At 49.5% G+C, this 21,418-nt stretch overlaps 1 protein-coding gene across 1 annotated transcript in view; it reads right to left on the reverse strand.

Annotated features, from left to right (window-relative positions):
- Window positions 1–21,418, reverse strand: part of mogat3a (monoacylglycerol O-acyltransferase 3a) — a 59,764-nt gene that overhangs the window by 14,034 nt on the left and 24,312 nt on the right. Inside the window, exons 5-7 of the mRNA XM_079258086.1 lie at window positions 19,947–20,077; window positions 19,796–19,839; window positions 19,609–19,699 (exon numbers count right to left, since the gene is read on the reverse strand). Of these exons, the coding sequence (XP_079114212.1) occupies window positions 19,609–19,699; window positions 19,796–19,839; window positions 19,947–20,077 (266 nt within the window). The remainder of the gene's footprint in view (window positions 1–19,608; window positions 19,700–19,795; window positions 19,840–19,946; window positions 20,078–21,418) is intronic.

Consider the following 21,418-nt stretch of genomic DNA (forward strand, 5'->3'; position numbering starts at 1 on the left):
AGAATCCAGTCCAGAGTCCAGTCCAGAGTCCAGTCCTGAGTTCAGTCCAGAATCCAGTCCAGAATCAAGTAAAGAGTCCAGTCCAGAATCAAGTAAAGAGTCCAGTCCAGAGTCCAGTCCAGAGTCCAGTCCAGAGTCCAGTCCAGAATCCAGTCCAGAGTTCAGTCCAGAATCCAGTCCAGAGTCCAGTCCAGAATCCAGTCCAGAGTCCAGTCCAGAATCCAGTCCAGAGTCCAGTCCAGTCCACAGTCCAGTCCAGAATCCAGTCCAGAGTTCAGTCCAGAATCCAGTCCAGAGTCCAGTCCAGTCCACAGTCCAGTCCAGAATCCAGTCCAGAGTTCAGTCCAGAATCCAGTCCAGAATCCAGTCCAGAATCCAGTCCAGAGTTCAGTCCAGAATCCAGTCCAGTCCAGTACAGAATCCAGTCCAGAGTCCAGTCCAGAATCCAGTCCAGAGTCCAGTCCAGTCCACAGTCCAGTCCAGAATCCAGTCCAGAGTTCAGTCCAGAATCCAGTCCAGAGTCCAGTCCAGTCCACAGTCCAGTCCAGAATCCAGTCCAGAGTTCAGTCCAGAATCCAGTCCAGAGTCCAGTCCAGAGTTCAGTCCAGAATCCAGTCCAGAATCCAGTCCAGAATCCAGTCCAGAGTTCAGTCCAGAATCCAGTCCAGAGTTCAGTACAGAATCCAGTCCAGAGTCCAGTCCAGAGTCCAGTCCAGAATCCAGTCCAGAGTTCAGTCCAGAATCCAGTCCAGAGTCCAGTCCAGAGTCCAGTCCAGAATCCAAACCAGAGTAGAGTCCAGAGTCCAGTTCAGAGTCCAGTTCAGAATCCAGTCCACAGTCCAGTCCTGAATCCAGTCCAGAATCCAGTCCAGAGTCCAGTCCAGAGTCCAAACCAGAATAGAGTCCAGAATCCAAACCAGAATCCAGTCCGGAATCCAGTCCAGAATCCATGCCAGAGTCCAGTCCAGAGTCCAGTCCAGAGTCCAAACCAGAATAGAGTCCAGAGTCCAGTCCAGAATCCAGTCCACAGTCCAGTCCATAGTCCAGTCCACAGTCCAGTCCAGAGTCCAGTCCAGAGTCCAGTCCGGAATCCAGTCCAGAGTCCAGTCCAGAATCAATTAAAGACTCCAGTCCAGAATCCAATGCAGAGTCCAGTCCAGAGTCCAGTCCAGAATCCAAACCAGAATCCAGTCAAAAGTCCAGTCCAGAGTCCAAATCAGAATAGAGTCCAGAGTCCAGTCCAGAATCCAGTCCACAGTCCAGTCCAGAGTCCAAACCAGAATAGAGTCCAGAGTCCAGTCCAGAATCCAGTCAAGAGTCCAGTCCAGAATCACTTAAAGAGTCCAGTCCAGAATCCATGCCAGAGTCCAGTCCAGAGTCCAGTCCATAATCCAGTCCAGAGTCCAGCCCAGAGTCCAGCCCAGAATCCAGTCAACAGTCCAGTCCAGAGTCCAATCCACAGTCCAGTCCAGAGTCCAGTCCGGAATCCAGTCCAGAGTCCAGTCCGAACTCCTGTCCAGAGTCCAGTCCAGAGTCCAGTCGAGAATCCAGTCCACAATCCAGTCCAGAATCCAGTCCACATCCAGTCCAGAATCCAGTCCAGAGTCCAGTCCAGAATCCAGTCAAGAGTCCAGTCCAGAATCAATTAAAGAGTCCAGTCCAGAATCCAGTCCACAGTCCAGTCCAGAGTCTAGTCAAGAGTCCAAACCAGAATAGAGTCCAGAATCCAAACCAGAATCCAGTCCAGAGTCCAGTCCACAGTCCAGTCCAGAATCCAGTCCAGAATCCAGTCCAGAGTCCAGTCCAGTCCACAGTCCAGTCCAGAATCCAGTCCAGAGTTCAGTCCAGAATCCAGTCCAGAGTCCAGTCCAGAGTTCAGTCCAGAATCCAGTCCAGAATCCAGTCCAGAGTTCAGTCCAGAATCCAGTCCAGAGTCCAGTACAGAATCCAGTCCAGAGTCCAGTCCAGAATCCAGTCCAGAGTCCAGTCCAGAGTCCAGTCCAGTCCACAGTCCAGTCCAGAATCCAGTCCAGAGTTCAGTCCAGAATCCAGTCCAGAGTCCAGTCCAGTCCACAGTCCAGTCCAGAATCCAGTCCAGAGTTCAGTCCAGAATCCAGTCCAGAGTCCAGTCCAGAGTCCAGTCCAGAATCCAGTCCAGAGTTCAGTCCAGAATCCAGTCCAGAGTCCAGTCCAGAATCCAGTCCAGAGTTCAGTCCAGAATCCAGTCCAGAGTCCAGTCCAGAATCCAGTCCAGAGTCCAGTCCAGAGTCCAGTCCAGAATCCAAACCAGAGTAGAGTCCAGAGTCCAGTTCAGAGTCCAGTTCAGAATCCAGTCCAGAATCCAGTCCACAGTCCAGTCCTGAATCCAGTCCAGAGTCCAGTCCAGAGTCCAGTCCAGAGTCCAAACCAGAATAGAGTCCAATCCAAACCAGAATCCAGTCCGGAATCCAGTCCAGAATCCATGCCAGAGTCCAGTCCAGAGTCCAGTCCAGAGTCCAAACCAGAATAGAGTCCAGAGTCCAGTCCAGAATCCAGTCCACAGTCCAGTCCATAGTCCAGTCCACAGTCCAGTCCAGAGTCCAGTCCAGAGTCCAGTCCGGAATCCAGTCCAGAGTCCAGTCCAGAATCAATTAAAGACTCCAGTCCAGAATCCAATGCAGAGTCCAGTCCAGAGTCCAGTCCAGAATCCAAACCAGAATCCAGTCAAAAGTCCAGCCAGAGTCCAAATCAGAATAGAGTCCAGAGTCCAGTCCAGAATCCAGTCCACAGTCCAGTCCAGAGTCCAAACCAGAATAGAGTCCAGAGTCCAGTCCAGAATCCAGTCAAGAGTCCAGTCCAGAATCACTTAAAGAGTCCAGTCCAGAATCCATGCCAGAGTCCAGTCCAGAGTCCAGTCCATAATCCAGTCCAGAGTCCAGTCCAGAGTCCAGCCCAGAGTCCAGCCCAGAATCCAGTCAACAGTCCAGTCCAGAGTCCAATCCACAGTCCAGTCCAGAGTCCAGTCCGGAATCCAGTCCAGAGTCCAGTCCGAACTCCTGTCCAGAGTCCAGTCCAGAGTCCAGTCCAGAGTCCAGTCGAGAATCCAGTCCACATCCAGGCCAGAATCCAGTCCAGAGTCCAGTCCAGAATCCAGTCAAGAGTCCAGTCCAGAATCCAGTCCACAGTCCAGTCCAGAGTCTAGTCAAGAGTCCAAACCAGAATAGAGTCCAGAATCCAAACCAGAATCCAGTCCAGAGTCCAGTCCACAGTCCAGTCCAGAATTCAGTCCAGAATCCAGTCCAGAGTCCAGTCCGGAATCCAGTCCAGAGTCCAGTCCACAGTCCAGTCCAGAATCAAGTAAAGACTCCAGTCCAGAATCCATGCCAGAGTCCAGTCCAGAATCAAGTAAAGACTCCAGTCCAGAATCCATGCCAGACTCCAGTCCAGAGTCCAGCCCAGAATCCAGTCAACAGTCCAGTCCAGAGTCCAGTCCAGAGTCCAAACCAGAATCCAGTCCAGAGTCCAGTCCAGAGTCCAAACCAGAATAGAGTCCAGAGTCCAGTCCAGAATCCAGTCCAGAGTCCAGTCCAGAATCCAGTCCAGAATCCAGTCCACATCCAGGCCAGAATCCAGTCCAGAGTCCAGTCCAGAGTCCAAACCAGAATAGAGTCCAGTGTCCAGTCCAGTCCAGAGTCCACTCAAGAATCCAGTCCAGAATCCAAACCAGAGTAGAGTCCAGAGTCCAGTTCAGAGTCCAGTCCACAGTCCAGTCCACAGTCCAGTCCAGAATCCAAACCAGAATCCAGTCCAGAGTCCAAACCAGAATAGAGTCCAGTCCAGAATCCAGTCCACAGTCCAGTCCAGAATCCAGTCCATAGTCCAGTCCACAGTCCAGTCCAGAGTCCAGTCCAGAATCCAGTCCATAGTCCAGTCCACAGTCCAGTCCAGAGTCCAGTCCGGAATCCAGTCCAGAGTCCAGTCCAAAGTCCTGTCCAGAGTCCAGTCCAGAATCCAGTCCAGTCCAGAATCCAGTCCAGAGTCCAGTCCAGAGTCCAGTCCAGAGTCCAGTCCACAGTCCAGTCCAGAATCAAGTAAAGACTCCAGTCCAGAATCCATGCCAGAGTCCAGTCAGGAATCAAGTAAAGACTCCAGTCCAGAATCCATGCCAGAGTCCAGTGCAGAGTCCAGTCCAGAGTCCAGCCCAGAATCCAGTCAACAGTCCAGTCCAGAGTCCAGTCCAGAGTCCAAACCAGAATAGAGTCCAGAGTCCAGTCCAGAATCCAGTCCAAAGTCCAGTCCAGAGTCCAAACCAGACTAGAGTCCAGAGTCCAGTCCAGAATCCAGTCAACAGTCCAGTCCAGAATCCAGTCCAGAATCCAGTCCAGAGTCCAGTCCAGTCCAGAGTCCACTCAAGAATCCAGTCCAGAATCCAAACCAGAGTAGAGTCCAGAGTCCAGTTCAGAATCCAGTCCAGAATCCAGTCCACAGTCCAGTCCAGAATCCAGTCCAGAGTCCAGTCAAGAGTCCAAACCAGAATAGAGTCCAGAATCCAAACCAGAATCCAGTCCAGAGTCCAAACCAGAATAGAGTCCAGAATCCAAACCAGAATCCAGTCCAGAGTCCAGTCCAGAATCCAGTCCAGAATCCAGAATAGAATCCAGTCCAGAGTCCAGTCCAGAGTCCAGTCCAGAATCCAGTCCAGAATCCAGTCCAGAGTCCAGTCCGGAATCCAGTCCAGAGTCCAGTCCACAGTCCAGTCCACAGTCCAGTCCAGAATCAAGTAAAGACTCCAGTCCAGAGTCCAGTCCGGAATCCAGTCCAGAGTCCAGTAAAGAATCCAGTCCAGAATCCATGCCAGAGTCCAGCCCAGAATCCAGTCAACAGTCCAGTCCAGAGTCCAGTCCAGAGTCCAAACCAGAATAGAGTCCAGAGTCCAGTCCAGAATCCAGTCCAGAGTCCAGTCCAGAGTCCAAACCAGAATAGAGTCCAGAGTCCAGTCCAGAATCCAGTCCAGAGTCCAGTCCAGAGTCCAAACCAGAATCCAGTCCAGAATCCAGTCCACATCCAGGCCAGAATCCAGTCCAGAGTCCAGTCCAGAGTAGAGTCCAGTGTCCAGTCCAGTCCAGAGTCCACTCAAGAATCCAGTCCAGAATCCAAACCAGAGTAGAGTCCAGAGTCCAGTTCAGAGTCCAGTTCAGAATCCAGTCCAGAATCCAGTCCACAGTCCAGTCCAGAATCCAGTCCAGAGTCCAGTCCAGAGTCCAGTCAAGAGTCCAAACCAGAATAGAGTCCAGAATCCAAACCAGAATCCAGTCCAGAGTCCAAACCAGAATAGAGTCCAGAATCCAAACCAGAATCCAGTCCAGAGTCCAGTCCAGAATCCAGTCCAGAATCCAGAATAGAATCCAGAACAGAATCCAGTCCAGAATCCAGTCCAGAGTCCAGTCCGGAATCCAGTCCAGAGTCCAGTCCACAGTCCAGTCCAGAATCAAGTAAAGACTCCAGTCCAGAGTCCAGTCCAGAGTCCAGTCCGGAATCCAGTCCAGAGTCCAGTAAAGAATCCAGTCCAGAATCCATGCCAGAGTCCAGCCCAGAATCCAGTCAACAGTCCAGTCCAGAGTCCAGTCCAGAGTCCAAACCAGAATAGAGTCCAGAGTCCAGTCCAGAATCCAGTCCAGAGTCCAGTCCAGAGTCCAAACCAGAATAGAGTCCAGAGTCCAGTCCAGAATCCAGTCCACATCCAGGCCAGAATCCAGTCAACAGTCCAGTCCAGAGTCCAAACCAGAATAGAGTCCAGAGTCCAGTCCAGAATCCAGTCCAGAGTCCAGTCCAGAGTCCAAACCAGAATCCAGTGCAGAATCCAGTCCACATCCAGGCCAGAGTCCAGTCCAGAGTCCAAACCAGAATAGAGTCCAGTGTCCAGTCCAGTCCAGAGTCCACTCAAGAATCCAGTCCAGAATCCAAACCAGAGTAGAGTCCAGAGTCCAGTTCAGAGTCCAGTTCAGAATCCAGTCCAGAATCCAGTCCACAGTCCAGTCCTGAATCCAGTCCAGAATCCAGTCCAGAGTCCAGTCCAGAGTCCAAACCAGAATAGAGTCCAGAATCCAAACCAGAATCCAGTCCAGAGTCCAAACCAGAACAGAGTCCAGAGTCCAGTCCAGAATCCAGTCCACAGTCCAGTCCAGAGTCCAGTCCAGAGTCCAGTCCAGAGTCCAAACCAGAATAGAGTCCAGTGTCCAGTCCAGTCCAGAGTCCACTCAAGAATCCAGTCCAGAATCCAAACCAGAGTAGAGTCCAGAGTCCAGTTCAGAGTCCAGTTCAGAATCCAGTCCAGAATCCAGTCCACAGTCCAGTCCTGAATCCAGTCCAGAATCCAGTCCAGAGTCCAGTCCAGAGTCCAGTCCACAGTCCAGTCCAGAATCCAGTCCAGTCCAGAATCCAGTCCAGAATCCAGTCCAGAGTCCAGTCCAGAATCCAGTCCAGAGTCCAGTCCACAGTCCAGTCCAGAATCAAGTAAAGACTCCAGTCCAGAATCCATGCCAGAGTCCAGTCAGGAATCAAGTAAAGACTCCAGTCCAGAATCCATGCCAGAGTCCAGTCCATTGTCCAGTCCAGAGTCCAGCCCAGAATCCAGTCAACAGTCCAGTCCAGAGTCCAGTCCAGAGTCCAAACCAGAATAGAGTCCAGAGTCCAGTCCAGAATCCAGTCCAAAGTCCAGTCCAGAGTCCAAACCAGAATAGAGTCCAGAGTCCAGTCCAGAATCCAGTCAACAGTCCAGTCCAGAATCCAGTCCACATCAAGGCCAGAATCCAGTCCAGAGTCCAGTCCAGAATCCAAACCAGAGTAGAGTCCAGAGTCCAGTTCAGAGTCCAGTTCAGAATCCAGTCCAGAATCCAGTCCACAGTCCAGTCCAGAATCCAGTCCAGAGTCCAGTCCAGAGTCCAGTCAAGAGTCCAAACCAGAATAGAGTCCAGAATCCAAACCAGAATCCAGTCCAGAGTCCAAACCAGAATAGAGTCCAGAATCCAAACCAGAATCCAGTCCAGAGTCCAGTCCAGAATCCAGTCCAGAATCCAGAATAGAATCCAGTCCAGAGTCCAGTCCAGAGTCCAGTCCAGAATCCAGTCCAGAATCCAGTCCAGAGTCCAGTCCGGAATCCAGTCCACAGTCCAGTCCACAGTCCAGTCCAGAATCAAGTAAAGACTCCAGTCCAGAGTCCAGTCCAGAGTCCAGTCCGGAATCCAGTCCAGAGTCCAGTAAAGAATCCAGTCCAGAATCCATGCCAGAGTCCAGCCCAGAATCCAGTCAACAGTCCAGTCCAGAGTCCAGTCCAGAGTCCAAACCAGAATAGAGTCCAGAGTCCAGTCCAGCATCCAGTCCAGAGTCCAGTCCAGAGTCCAAACCAGAATAGAGTCCAGAGTCCAGTCCAGAATCCAGTCCAGAGTCCAGTCCAGAGTCCAAACCAGAATCCAGTCCAGAATCCAGTCCACATCCAGGCCAGAATCCAGTCCAGAGTCCAGTCCAGAGTCCAAACCAGAATAGAGTCCAGTGTCCAGTCCAGTCCAGAGTCCACTCAAGAATCCAGTCCAGAATCCAAACCAGAGTAGAGTCCAGAGTCCAGTTCAGAGTCCAGTTCAGAATCCAGTCCAGAATCCAGTCCACAGTCCAGTCCAGAATCCAGTCCAGAGTCCAGTCCAGAGTCCAGTCAAGAGTCCAAACCAGAATAGAGTCCAGAATCCAAACCAGAATCCAGTCCAGAGTCCAAACCAGAATAGAGTCCAGAATCCAAACCAGAATCCAGTCCAGAGTCCAGTCCAGAATCCAGTCCAGAATCCAGAATAGAGTCCAGTCCAGAGTCCAGTCCAGAATCCAGTCCAGAATCCAGTCCAGAGTCCAGTCCGGAATCCAGTCCAGAGTCCAGTCCACAGTCCAGTCCAGAATCAAGTAAAGACTCCAGTCCAGAGTCCAGTCCAGAGTCCAGTCCGTAATCCAGTCCAGAGTCCAGTAAAGAATCCAGTCCAGAATCCATGCCAGAGTCCAGCCCAGAATCCAGTCAACAGTCCAGTCCAGAGTCCAGTCCAGAGTCCAAACCAGAATAGAGTCCAGAGTCCAGTCCAGAATCCAGTCCAGAGTCCAGTCCAGAGTCCAAACCAGAATAGAGTCCAGAGTCCAGTCCAGAATCCAGTCCAGAATCCAGTCCACATCCAGGCCAGAATCCAGTCAACAGTCCAGTCCAGAGTCCAAACCAGAATAGAGTCCAGAGTCCAGTCCAGAATCCAGTCCAGAGTCCAGTCCAGAGTCCAAACCAGAATCCAGTCCAGAATCCAGTCCTGAATCCAGTCCAGAATCCAGTCCAGAGTCCAGTCCAGAGTCCAAACCAGAATAGAGTCCAGAATCCAAACCAGAATCCAGTCCAGAGTCCAAACCAGAATAGAGTCCAGAGTCCAGTCCAGAATCCAGTCCACAGTCCAGTCCATAGTCTAGTCCACAGTCCAGTCCAGAGTCCAGTCCAGAGTCGAGTCCATAGTCCAGTCCACAGTCCAGTCCAGAGTCCAGTCCAGAGTCCAGTCCAAACTCCTGTCCAGAGTCCAGTCCAGAATCCAGTCCAGAGTCCAGTCCAGAGTCCAGTCCAGAGTTCTGTCCGGAATCCAGTCCAGAGTCCAGTCCAGAATCAAGTAAAGACTCCAGTCCAGAATCCAATGCAGAGTCCAGTCCAGAGTCCAGTCCAGAATCCAGCCCAGAATCCAGTCAAAAGTCCAGTCCAGAGTCCAGTCCAGAGTCCAAACCAGAATAGAGTGCAGAGTCCAGTCCAGAGTCCAGTCCAGAATCCAGTCCACAGTCCATTCCAGAGTCCAAACCAGAATAGAGTCCAGAGTCCAGTCCAGAATCCAGTCAAGAGTCCAGTCCAGAATCAATTAAAGAGTCCAGTCCAGAATCCATGCCAGAGTCCATGCCAGAGTCCATGCCAGAGTCCAGTCCAGAGTCCAGTCCAGAGTCCAGTCCAGAGTCCAGTCAAGAATCCAGTCCAGAATCCAGTCCAGAGTCCAGTCCAGAGTCCAAACCAGAATAGAGTCCAGAATCCAGTCCATAATCCAGTCCAGAGTCCAATTCAGAGTCCAGTCCAGAGTCCAAACCCGAATAGAGTCCAGTCCAGAATCCAGTCCAGAGTCCAGTCCAGAATCCAGTCCAGAATCCAGTCCACATCCAGGCCAGAATCCAGTCAACAGTCCAGTCCAGAGTCCAAACCAGAATAGAGTCCAGAATCAAGTAAAGACTCCAGTCCAGAGTCCAGTCCGGAATCCAGTCCAGAGTCCAGTAAAGAATCCAGTCCAGAATCCATGCCAGAGTCCAGCCCAGAATCCAGTCAACAGTCCAGTCCAGAGTCCAGTCCAGAGTCCAAACCAGAATAGAGTCCAGAGTCCAGTCCAGAATCCAGTCCAGAGTCCAGTCCAGAGTCCAAACCAGAATAGAGTCCAGAGTCCAGTCCAGAATCCAGTCCAGAATCCAGTCCACATCCAGGCCAGAATCCAGTCAACAGTCCAGTCCAGAGTCCAAACCAGAATAGAGTCCAGAGTCCAGTCCAGAATCCAGTCCAGAGTCCAGTCCAGAGTCCAAACCAGAATCCAGTCCAGAATCCAGTCCACATCCAGGCCAGAATCCAGTCCAGAGTCCAGTTCAGAGTCCAGTTCAGAATCCAGTCCAGAATCCAGTCCACAGTCCAGTCCAGAATCCAGTCCACAGTCCAGTCCTGAATCCAGTCCAGAATCCAGTCCAGAGTCCAGTCCAGAGTCCAAACCAGAATAGAGTCCAGAATCCAAACCAGAATCCAGTCCAGAGTCCAAACCAGAATAGAGTCCAGAGTCCAGTCCAGAATCCAGTCCAGAGTCCAGTCCACAGTCCAGTCCACAGTCCAGTCCAGAGTCCAGTCCAGAGTCCAGTCCAGAATCCAGTCCAGAATCCAGTCCAGAGTCCAAACCAGAATAGAGTCCAGTGTCCAGTCCAGTCCAGAGTCCACTCAAGAATCCAGTCCAGAATCCAAACCAGAGTAGAGTCCAGAGTCCAGTTCAGAGTCCAATTCAGAATCCAGTCCAGAATCCAGTCCAGAATCCAGTCCACAGTCCAGTCCTGAATCCAGTCCAGAATCCAGTCCAGAGTCCAGTCCAGAGTCCAAACCAGAATAGAGTCCAGAATCCAAACCAGAATCCAGTCCAGAGTCCAAACCAGAATAGAGTCCAGAGTCCAGTCCAGAATCCAGTCCACAGTCCAGTCCATAGTCTAGTCCACAGTCCAGTCCAGAGTCCAGTCCAGAGTCGAGTCCATAGTCCAGTCCACAGTCCAGTCCATTGTCCAGTCCAGAGTCCAGTCCAGAGTCCAGTCCAAACTCCTGTCCAGAGTCTAGTCCAGAATCCAGTCCAGAGTCTAGTCCAGAATCCAGTCCATAGTCCAGTCCACAGTCCAGTCCAGAGTCCAGTCCAGAGTTCTGTCCGGAATCCAGTCCAGAGTCCAGTCCAGAATCAAGTAAAGACTCCAGTCCAGAATCCAATGCAGAGTCCAGTCCAGAGTCCAGTCCAGAATCCAGCCCAGAATCCAGTCAAAAGTCCAGTCCAGAGTCCAGTCCAGAGTCCAAACCAGAATAGAGTCCAGAGTCCAGTCCAGAATCCAGTCCACAGTCCATTCCAGAGTCCAAACCAGAATAGAGTCCAGAGTCCAGTCCAGAATCCAGTCAAGAGTCCAGTCCAGAATCAATTAAAGAGTCCAGTCCAGAATCCAGTCCAGAGTCCAGTCCAGAGTCCAGTCCAGAGTCCAATCCAGAGTCAAGTCCAGAGTCCAGTCCAGAGTCCAGTCCAGAGTCCAGTCAAGAATCCAGTCCAGAATCCAGTCCAGAGTCCACTCCAGAGTCCAAACCAGAATAGAGTCCAGAATCCAGTCCATAATCCAGTCCAGAGTCCAATTCAGAGTCCAGTCCAGAGTCCAAACCCGAATAGAGTCCAGAGTCCAGTCCAGAATCCAGTCCAGAGTCCAGTCCAGAATCCAGTCCAGAATCCAGTCCACATCCAGGCCAGAATCCAGTCAACAGTCCAGTCCAGAGTCCAAACCAGAATAGAGTCCAGAGTCCAGTCCAGAATCCAGTCCAGAGTCCAGTCCAGAGTCCAAACCAGAATAGAGTCCAGAGTCCAGTCCAGAATCCAGTCCAGAGTCCAGTCCAGAATCCAGTCCACATCCAGACCAGAATCCAGTCAACAGTCCTGTCCAGAGTCCAAACCAGAATAGAGTCCAGTGTCCAGTCCAGTCCAGAGTCCACTCAAGAATCCAGTCCAGAATCCAAACCAGAGTAGAGTCCAGAGTCCAGTTCAGAGTCCAGTTCAGAATCCAGTCCAGAATCCAGTCCACAGTCCAGTCCTGAATCCAGTCCAGAATCCAGTCCAGAGTCCAGTCCAGAGTCCAAACCAGAATAGAGTCCAGAATCCAAACCAGAATCCAGTCCAGAGTCCAAACCAGAATAGAGTCCAGAATCCAAACCAGAATCCAGTCCAGAGTCCAAACCAGAATAGAGTCCAGAGTCCAGTCCAGAATCCAGTCCATAGTCCAGTCCACAGTCCAGTCCAGAGTCCAGTCCAGAATCCAGTCCAGAGTCCAAACCAGAATAGAGTCCAGTGTCCAGTCCAGTCCAGAGTCCACTCAAGAATCCAGTCCAGAATCCAAACCAGAGTCCAGTCCAGAGTCCAGTTCAGAGTCCAGTCCAGAATCCAGTCCAGAATCCAGTCCAGAATCCAGTCCACAGTCCAGTCCTGAATCCAGTCCAGAATCCAGTCCAGAGTCCAGTCCAGAGTCCAAACCAGAATAGAGTCCAGAGTCCAGTCCAGAATCCAGTCCACAGTCCAGTCCATAGTCTAGTCCACAGTCCAGTCCAGAATCCAGTCCATAGTCCAGTCCACAGTCCAGTTCAGAGTCCAGTCCGGAATCCAGTCCAGAGTCCAGTCCAAACTCCTGTCCAGAGTCCAGTCCAGAATCCAGTCCATAGTCCAGTCCACAGTCCAGTCCAGAGTCCAGTCCAGAGTTCTGTCCGGAATCCAGTCCAGAGTCCAGTCCAGAATCAAGTAAAGACTCCAGTCCAGAATCCAATGCAGAGTCCAGTCCAGAGTCCAGTCCAGAATCCAGCCCAGAATCCAGTCAAAAGTCCAGTCCAGAGTCCAGTCCAGAGTCCAAACCAGAATAGAGTCCAGAGTCCAGTCCATAGTCCAGTCCAGAATCCAGTCAAGAGTCCAGTCCAGAATCAATTAAAGAGTCCAGTCCAGAATCCATGCCAGAGTCCAGTCCAGAATCCAGTCCAGAGTCCAATCCAGAGTCAAGTCCAGAGTCCAGTCAAGAATCCAGTCCAGAGTCCAGTCCAGAGTCCAGTCAAGAATCCAGTCCAGAATCCAGTCCAGAGTCCAGTCCAGAGTCCAAACCAGAATAGAGTCCAGAGTCCAGTCCATAATCCAGTCCAGAGTCCAATTCAGAGTCCAGTCAAGAGTCCAGTCCAGAATCCAAACAAGAGTAGAGTCCAGAATCCAGTTCAGAATCCAGTCCATAGTCCAGTCCAGAGTCCAAACCAGAATAGAGTCCAGAGTCCAGTCCAGAATCCAGTCCAGAGTCCAGTCAAGAGTCCAGTCAAGAATCCAGTCCAGAATCCAGTCCAGAGTCAAGTCCAAAGTCCAAACCAGAATAGAGTCCAGAGTCCAGTCCATAATCCAGTCCAGAGTCCAATTCAGAGTCCAGTCAAGAGTCCAGTCCAGAATCCAAACAAGAGTAGAGTCCAGAGTCCAGTCCAGAGTCCAGTCCAGAGTCCAAACCAGAATAGAGTCCAGAGTCCAGTTCAGAGTCCAGTTCAGAGTCAAGTCCAGAGTCCAGTCCAGAGTCCAGTCCAGAATCCAGTCCAGAATCAAGTAAAGAGTCCAGTCCAGAGTCCAGTCCAGAATCCAGTCAAGAATCCAGTCCAGAGTCCAAACCAGAATAGAGTCCAGAGTCCAGTCCAGAATCCAGTCCAGAGTCCATTCCACAGTCCAGTCCAGAGTACAAACCAGAATGGAGTCAAAAATCCAGTCCAGAATCCAGTCCAGAGTCCAAACCAGAATAGAGTCCAGAGTCCAGTCCAGAATCCAGTCCAGAGTCCAGTCCAGAATTCAGTCCAGAGTTCAGTCCAGAGTCCAATCCAGAGTCCAGTCAAGAGTCCAGTCCAGAAGCCAGTTCAGAATCCAGTCCAGAGTCCAGTCCAGAATCCATGCCAGATTCCAGTCCAGAGTCCAGTCCAGAGTCCAGTCCAGAATCCAGTCCAGAGTCCAGTCCAGAATCCAGTCCAGAATCCAGTCCAGAGTCCAGTCCAGAGTCCAAACCAGAATAGAGTCCAGAGTCCAATCCAGAATCCAGTCAAGAGTCAAGTCCAGAGTCCAAACCAGAATAGAGTCCAGAGTCCAGTCCATAATCCAGTCCAGAGTCCAATTCAGAGTCCAGTCAAGAGTCCAGTCCAGAGTCCAAACAAGAATAGAGTCCAGAGTCCAGTCCAGAATCCAGTCCAGAGTCCAGTCCAGAGTCCAAACCAGAATAGAGTCCAGAGTCCAGTCCAGAGTCCAGTCCAGAGTCCAGTCAAGAGTCCAGTCCAGAATCCAGTCCAGAATCCAGTCCATAGTCCAGTCCAGAATCCAGTCCAGAATCCAGTCCAGAATAGAGTCCAGAGTCCAGTTCAGAGTCCAGTTCAGAGTCCAGTCCAGAATCCAGCCCAGAATCAAGTAAAGATTCCAGTCCAGAATCCAGTCCAGAGTCCAGTCCAGAGTCCAGTCAAGAGTCCAGTCCAGAGTCCAAACCAGAATAGAGTCCAGAGTCCAGTCCAGAATCCAGTCCAGAGTCCAGTCCACAGTCCAGTCCAGAGTACAAACCAGAATGGAGTCAAAAATCCAGTCCAGAATCCAGTCCAGAGTCCAAACCAGAATAGAGTCCAGAGTCCAGAGTCCAGTCCAGAATCCAGTCCAGAGTCCAGTCCAGAGTCCAGTCCAGAATCCAGTCCAGAGTCCAAACCAGAGTCCTGATTAGAGAAGTCTGTAGCTGGTTAGAGACAGGTCTGTAGCTGGTTAGAGACAGATCAGTAACTGGTTAGAGACAGATCAGTAGCTGGTTAGAGACAGATCAGTAACTGGTTAGAGACTGATCTGTAGCTGGTTAGAGACAGATCAGTAGCTGGTTAGAGACTGATCTGTAGCTGGTTAGAGACAGATCAGTAGCTGGTTAGAGACTGATCTGTAGCTGGTTAGAGACAGATCAGTAACTGGTTAGAGACTGATCAGTAGCTGGTTAGAGACAGATCTGTAACTGGTTAGAGACAGATCTGTAACTGGTTAGAGACAGGTCTGTAGCTGGTCAGAGACAGGTCTGTAACTGGTTAGAGACTGATCTGTAGCTGGTTAGAGACAGGTCTGTAGCTGGTTAGAGACTGATCTGTAGCTGGTTAGAGACAGATCAGTAGCTGGTTAGAGACAGATCAGTAACTGGTTAGAGACTGATCTGTAGCTGGTTAGAGACAGATCAGTAACTGGTTAGAGACAGATCAGTAGCTGGTTAGAGACAGATCTGTAACTGGTTAGAGACAGGTCTGTAGCTGGTTAGAGACAGATCTGTAACTGGTTAGAGACAGATCAGTAACTAGTTAGAGACTGGTCTGTAGCTGGTTAGAGACAGATCTGTAACTGGTTAGAGACTGATCTGTAGCTGATTAGAGACAGATCAGTAACTGGTTAGAGACTGATTTGTAGCTGGTTAGAGACAGATCAGTAACTGGTTAGAGACTGATCTGTAGCTGGTTAGAGACAGATCAGTAACTGGTTAGAGACTGATCTGTAGCTGGTTAGAGACAGGTCTGTAGCTGGTTAGAGACAGATCAGTAACTGGTTAGAGACAGATCTGTAGCTGGTTAGAGACAGATTTGTAGCTGGTTAGAGACAGATCAGTAACTGGTTAGAGACAGGTCTGTAGCTGGTCAGAGACAGATCAGTAGCTGGTTAGAGACAGGTCTGTAGCTGGTTAGAGACAGATCAGTAACTGGTTAGAGACAGGTCTCTAGCTGGTTAGAGACAGGTCTGTAGCTGGTTAGAGACAGATCAGTAACTGGTTAGAGACTGATCTGTAGCTGGTTAGAGACTGATCAGTAGCTGGTTAGAGACAGATCAGTAACTGGTTAGAGACTGATCTGTAGCTGGTTAGAGACAGGTCTGTAGCTGGTCAGAGACAGATCAGTAGCTGGTTAGAGACTGATCTGTAGCTGGTTAGAGACAGATCAGTAACTGGTTAGAGACAGATCAGTAACTGGTTAGAGACTGATCTGTAGCTGGTTAGAGACAGATCTGTAGCTGGTCAGAGACAGATCAGTAGCTGGTTAGAGACTGATCTGTAGCTGGTTAGAGACAGATCAGTAGCTGGTTAGAGACAGATCAGTAACTGGTTAGAGACAGATCAGTAACTGGTTAGAGACTGATGTGTAGCTGGTTAGAGACAGGTCTGTAGCTGGTTAGAGACTGATCTGTAGCTGGTTAGAGACAGATCAGTAGCTGGTTAGAGACTGATCTGTAGCTGGTTAGAGACTGATCTGTAGTTGGTTAGAGACAGATCAGTAACTGGTTAGAGACAGATCAGTAACTGGTTAGAGACAGGTCTGTAGCTGGTTAGAGACTGATCTGTAGCTGGTTAGAGACAGATCAGTAACTGGTTAGAGACTGATCTGTAGCTGGTTAGAGACAGATCAGTAACTGGTTAGAGACAGATCAGTAACTGGTTAGAGACTGATCTGTAGCTGGTTAGAGACAGATCAGTAACTGGTTAGAGACTGATCTGTAGCTGGTTAGAGACAGATCAGTAACTGGTTAGAGACTGATCTGTAGCTGGTTAGAGACAGATCAGTAACTGGTTAGAGACTGATCTGTAGCTGGTTAGAGACAGATCAGTAACTGGTTAGAGACAGATCAGTAACTGGTTAGAGACAGGTCTGTAGCTGGTTAGAGACAGATCTGTAGCTGGTTAGAGACAGGTCTGTAGCTGGTTAGAGACAGATCAGTAACTGGTTAGAGACTGATCAGTAACTGGTTAGAGACTGATCTGTAGCTGGTTAGAGACAGATCAGTAACTGGTTAGAGACTGATCAGTAACTGGTTAGAGACAGGTCTGTAGCTGGTTAGAGACAGGTCTGTAGCTGGTTAGAGACAGATCAGTAACTGGTTAGAGACAGATCAGTAGCTGGTTAGAGACAGATCAGTAACTGGTTAGAGACTGATCTGTAGCTGGTTAGAGACAGATCAGTAGCTGGTTAGAGACTGATCTGTAGCTGGTTAGAGACAGATCAGTAGCTGGTTAGAGACTGATCTGTAGCTGGTTAGAGACAGATCAGTAACTGGTTAGAGACTGATCAGTAGCTGGTTAGAGACAGATCTGTAACTGGTTAGAGACAGATCTGTAACTGGTTAGAGACAGGTCTGTAGCTGGTCAGAGACAGGTCTGTAACTGGTTAGAGACAGATCAGTAACTGGTTAGAGACAGATCAGTAACTGGTTAGAGACTGATCTGTAGCTGGTTAGAGACAGATCAGTAACTGGTTAGAGACAGATCAGTAGCTGGTTAGAGACAGATCTGTAACTGGTTAGAGACAGGTCTGTAGCTGGTTAGAGACAGATCTGTAACTGGTTAGAGACAGATCAGTAACTAGTTAGAGACTGGTCTGTAGCTGGTTAGAGACAGATCTGTAACTGGTTAGAGACTGATCTGTAGCTGATTAGAGACAGATCAGTAACTGGTTAGAGACTGATTTGTAGCTGGTTAGAGACAGATCAGTAACTGGTTAGAGACTGATCTGTAGCTGGTTAGAGACAGATCAGTAACTGGTTAGAGACTGATCTGTAGCTGGTTAGAGACAGGTCTGTAGCTGGTTAGAGACAGATCAGTAACTGGTTAGAGACAGATCTGTAGCTGGTTAGAGACAGATCTGTAGCTGGTTAGAGACAGATCAGTAACTGGTTAGAGACAGGTCTGTAGCTGGTCAGAGACAGATCAGTAGCTGGTTAGAGACAGGTCTGTAGCTGGTTAGAGACAGATCAGTAACTAGTTAGAGACAGGTCTCTAGCTGGTTAGAGACAGGTCTGTAGCTGGTTAGAGACAGATCAGTAACTGGTTAGAGACTGATCTGTAGCTGGTTAGAGACTGATCAGTAGCTGGTTAGAGACAGATCAGTAACTGGTTAGAGACTGATCTGTAGCTGGTTAGAGACAGGTCTGTAGCTGGTCAGAGACAGATCAGTAGCTGGTTAGAGACTGATCTGTAGCTGGTTAGAGACAGATCTGTAGCTGGTTAGAGACAGATCAGTAACTGGTTAGAGACAGATCAGTAACTGGTTAGAGACTGATCTGTAGCTGGTTAGAGACAGATCTGTAGCTGGTCAGAGACAGATCAGTAGCTGGTTAGAGACTGATCTGTAGCTGGTCAGAGACAGATCAGTAGCTGGTTAGAGACAGATCAGTAACTGGTTAGAGACTGATCTGTAGCTGGTCAGAGACAGATCAGTAGCTGGTTAGAGACAGATCAGTAACTGGTTAGAGACTGATGTGTAGCTGGTTAGAGACAGGTCTGTAGCTGGTTAGAGACTGATCTGTAGCTGGTTAGAGACAGATCAGTAGCTGGTTAGAGACTGATCTGTAGCTGGTTAGAGACTGATCTGTAGTTGGTTAGAGACAGATCAGTAACTGGTTAGAGACAGATCAGTAACTGGTTAGAGACTGATCTGTAGCTGGTTAGAGACAGATCAGTAACTGGTTAGAGACAGGTCTGTAGCTGGTTAGAGACTGATCTGTAGCTGGTTAGAGACAGATCAGTAACTGGTTAGAGACAGATCAGTAACTGGTTAGAGACTGATCTGTAGCTGGTTAGAGACAGATCAGTAACTGGTTAGAGACTGATCTGTAGCTGGTTAGAGACAGATCAGTAACTGGTTAGAGACTGATCTGTAGCTGGTTAGAGACAGATCAGTAACTGGTTAGAGACTGATCTGTAGCTGGTTAGAGACAGATCAGTAACTGGTTAGAGACAGATCAGTAACTGGTTAGAGACAGGTCTGTAGCTGGTTAGAGACAGATCTGTAGCTGGTTAGAGACAGGTCTGTAGCTGGTTAGAGACAGATCAGTAACTGGTTAGAGACTGATCAGTAACTGGTTAGAGACTGATCTGTAGCTGGTTAGAGACAGATCAGTAACTGGTTAGAGACAGGTCTGTAGCTGGTTAGAGACTGATCTGTAGCTGGTTAGAGACAGGTCTGTATCTGGTTAGAGACAGATCAGTAACTGGTTAGAGACTGATCTGTAGCTGGTTAGAGACAGATCAGTAGCTGGTTAGAGACAGATCAGTAACTGGTTAGAGACTGATCTGTAGCTGGTTAGAGACAGATCAGTAACTGGTTAGAGACAGATCAGTAACTGGTTAGAGACAGATCAGTAACTGGTTAGAGACTGATCTGTAGCTGGTTAGAGACAGATCAGTAACTGGTTAGAGACTGATCTGTAGCTGGTTAGAGACAGATCAGTAACTGGTTAGAGACAGATCAGTAACTGGTTAGAGACTGATCTGTAGCTGGTTAGAGACAGATCAGTAACTGGTTAGAGACAGATCAGTAACTGGTTAGAGACAGATCAGTAACTGGTTAGAGACTGATCTGTAGCTGGTTAGAGACAGATCAGTAACTGGTTAGAGACAGATCAGTAACTGGTTAGAGACAGATCAGTAACTGGTTAGAGACAGATCTGTAGCTGGTTAGAGACAGATCAGTAACTGGTTAGAGACAGATCAGTAACTGGTTAGAGACAGATCAGTAACTGGTTAGAGACTGATCTGTAGCTGGTTAGAGACAGATCAGTAACTGGTTAGAGACAGGTCTGTAGCTGGTTAGAGACAGATCTGTAGCTGGTTAGAGACAGATCAGTAACTGGTTAGAGACTGATCTGTAGCTGGTTAGAGACAGATCAGTAACTGGTTAGAGACTGATCTGTAGCTGGTTAGAGACAGATCAGTAACTGGTTAGAGACAGGTCTATAGCTGGTTAGAGACAGATCAGTAACTGGTTAGAGACAGGTCTGTAGCTGGTTAGAGACAGGTCTGTAGCTGGTTAGAGACAGGTCCATCTCCAGCTTCAGACCAGCATTTTACCTGCTGGAGAAGAGACTGAAGCCCCCCGAAGCAAAAACAACTAAAGAGGTTGTGGTGAAAGCCTGGAAAAGCACCTCAGAAGAAGAATGCAGAAATGTGGTGATGTGGATGCGCCACAGGTTCCAGTCCTTACACACTAAATAATCACTGCCAGATAACCAGTTTGAACTTGTTTTATCTCTCCGTTCCAACACGTAGATCACCTAAAAACAGCATGATCTCCTGAGTCGTGCATCAGAGCCAGATGTAAACACCTGGAAAGAAAAGCTGAAAGGTTCGGCCGTTGTGTATTTTCAAGTGTTGTAGTCTACAGTAAAGAAAAGGAGCTGGGCTCGCTGTCCCAGGACTTTTGGACAGTCACGTCTTTAACTCTGGATTTGTGAGCCAAACGGCCGTGACATCAGCACAGTAATGACCTCTGACCTGCAGTCTCCTTAGCAGAGAGCCGGCTGGGTTCTCCATCTGGTCAAACAGCTCGTTCTCCCCAAAAGAAAAGACCGGAACCAGCTGAGCCCTGAACACACACACACACACACACACACACACACACATGCATGATCATGAAGGGAAACCAGTAAGCAGCTTCACCTGTCTCATAAGCTCCACCTACCCGTGTTTCAGAGCCAGTTTGATGAAGCCTTTCCTGCCTTGCACCTGGAAAATAAACAGGTCCTGATTAGGAAGGTGGACACCGCTGCTTCCTGGGAGAAAACCTTCTCTTCAACGCTGAGCACAACCTGGAGCTCCACACCTGCTCATACCTGCAGTGTTAAAGCTCCAGGTCGAGCGTCCAGAGCCTCTGGAGCTCCGCCCACTGCCACCACCGCCACGTTTCCTCCCTCAGGGCGACTGACCAGGTGGGACAGACTGGACTTACAGCTGGACACCAGACCTGTCAAACAAATGAGACATCATGAGATCCAAACATCATCTTGTATTATTTACTGAGTCCATTAATCATCAAAGTTCTGTCAGAACTGAGCCTGACTGGTCCGGTGGTTTCTACGAGCCCAACCTGCAAACAGGTGCACTTTCTGCAGTTCCCGTCACTGTCCAGAACCAGAACAAGGTTCCACATGTGAGCCTCAGGGTGCATTAGGACAGTCCACCAGACTGGGTCTGACTGGGGACTCGGTTCAGTTGGGGCGTTAGGTCCGATTGAAACTCCCGGGACCTTTAAATACAGTGTTCCACTCCCCACCAGAGGAGGCGCCACTCAAGGAACTACTGAAGGAGAAGATGATACGAATAACCAAGATAACTGGCTCACCTCTTGGTCAAATTTAAGCCTCTTCGTCACTATCATCTTACTCATCTTCATCACTTTTTTCATCTTCACCACAATTTTTTATCATCATCATCATCACCATCATTATGACCATCATCTGTCATGGTTTTCGTCTGTGGATACTTTTTCCCAGCGGACTCTGAAGGCATCCTCCTGATCACCGATTCCTTCCACCGGTGCTCCTCTGTATCGAAGCAACAAGGCCAGGAATTCTCTGCTCGTCTCCAGCCTGGTTAAATCAAAAACCGGTTCCCTGTTGCATCCTTCCCCCTTTTTCCTGAGCTTCTTGTTCCCGTATCATTGGCAAGTATCTGAGTGGCATGGACAGTTTCAGGTTAATTACCGACCACAAACCTTTGGTCCCCCTAATCAACTCCAAAGACCTGGACACAGTACCAATCAGGTGTCAAAGATTGCTTCTCAGGCTCATGAGATTCAATGCAGTGGCAGAATACGCTCCAGGGAAAACACTGGTGGTGGCTGACACACTGTCACGGAGTCCCGCTGCCAGTGTCGCGAACAGCAACACTGAAGCAGACGTTTGCTGCTATGTGAACTCCATCATAAGCAACATCCCAGCATCCAGGCGGAAGCTGGACGAGATTAAGAGGGCCACTCTTGCAAACAGTAGTAAAAATGATAAGAGGGATGGCCAGACCACATAAGAACAATCAGCCCCTTACTGGGAGCTTACTACCGTTACATATGTGATCTCTCAGAATGCGATGGGCTCGTTACGCGGGGAAACCGTATTGTAATACCCCTATCAATGAGAATCCATGAGGGGCACCAAGGCCTCTCCAAATGCAGGGAGAGGGCACAAACATCCGTGTGGTGGCCAGGTCTATCAGCAGATCTGAAGCAAAGTCTGGAGCGGTGTGAGTTCTGCTGTGAAAACAAGAGAGCACAGAGAAAGGAACCTCTCAATCCGACCCCTCTTCCTGA

Source organism: Telmatherina bonti (genome assembly GCF_933228915.1).
Source record: "Telmatherina bonti genome assembly, chromosome: 18".
NCBI lineage: Eukaryota > Metazoa > Chordata > Actinopteri > Atheriniformes > Telmatherinidae > Telmatherina > Telmatherina bonti.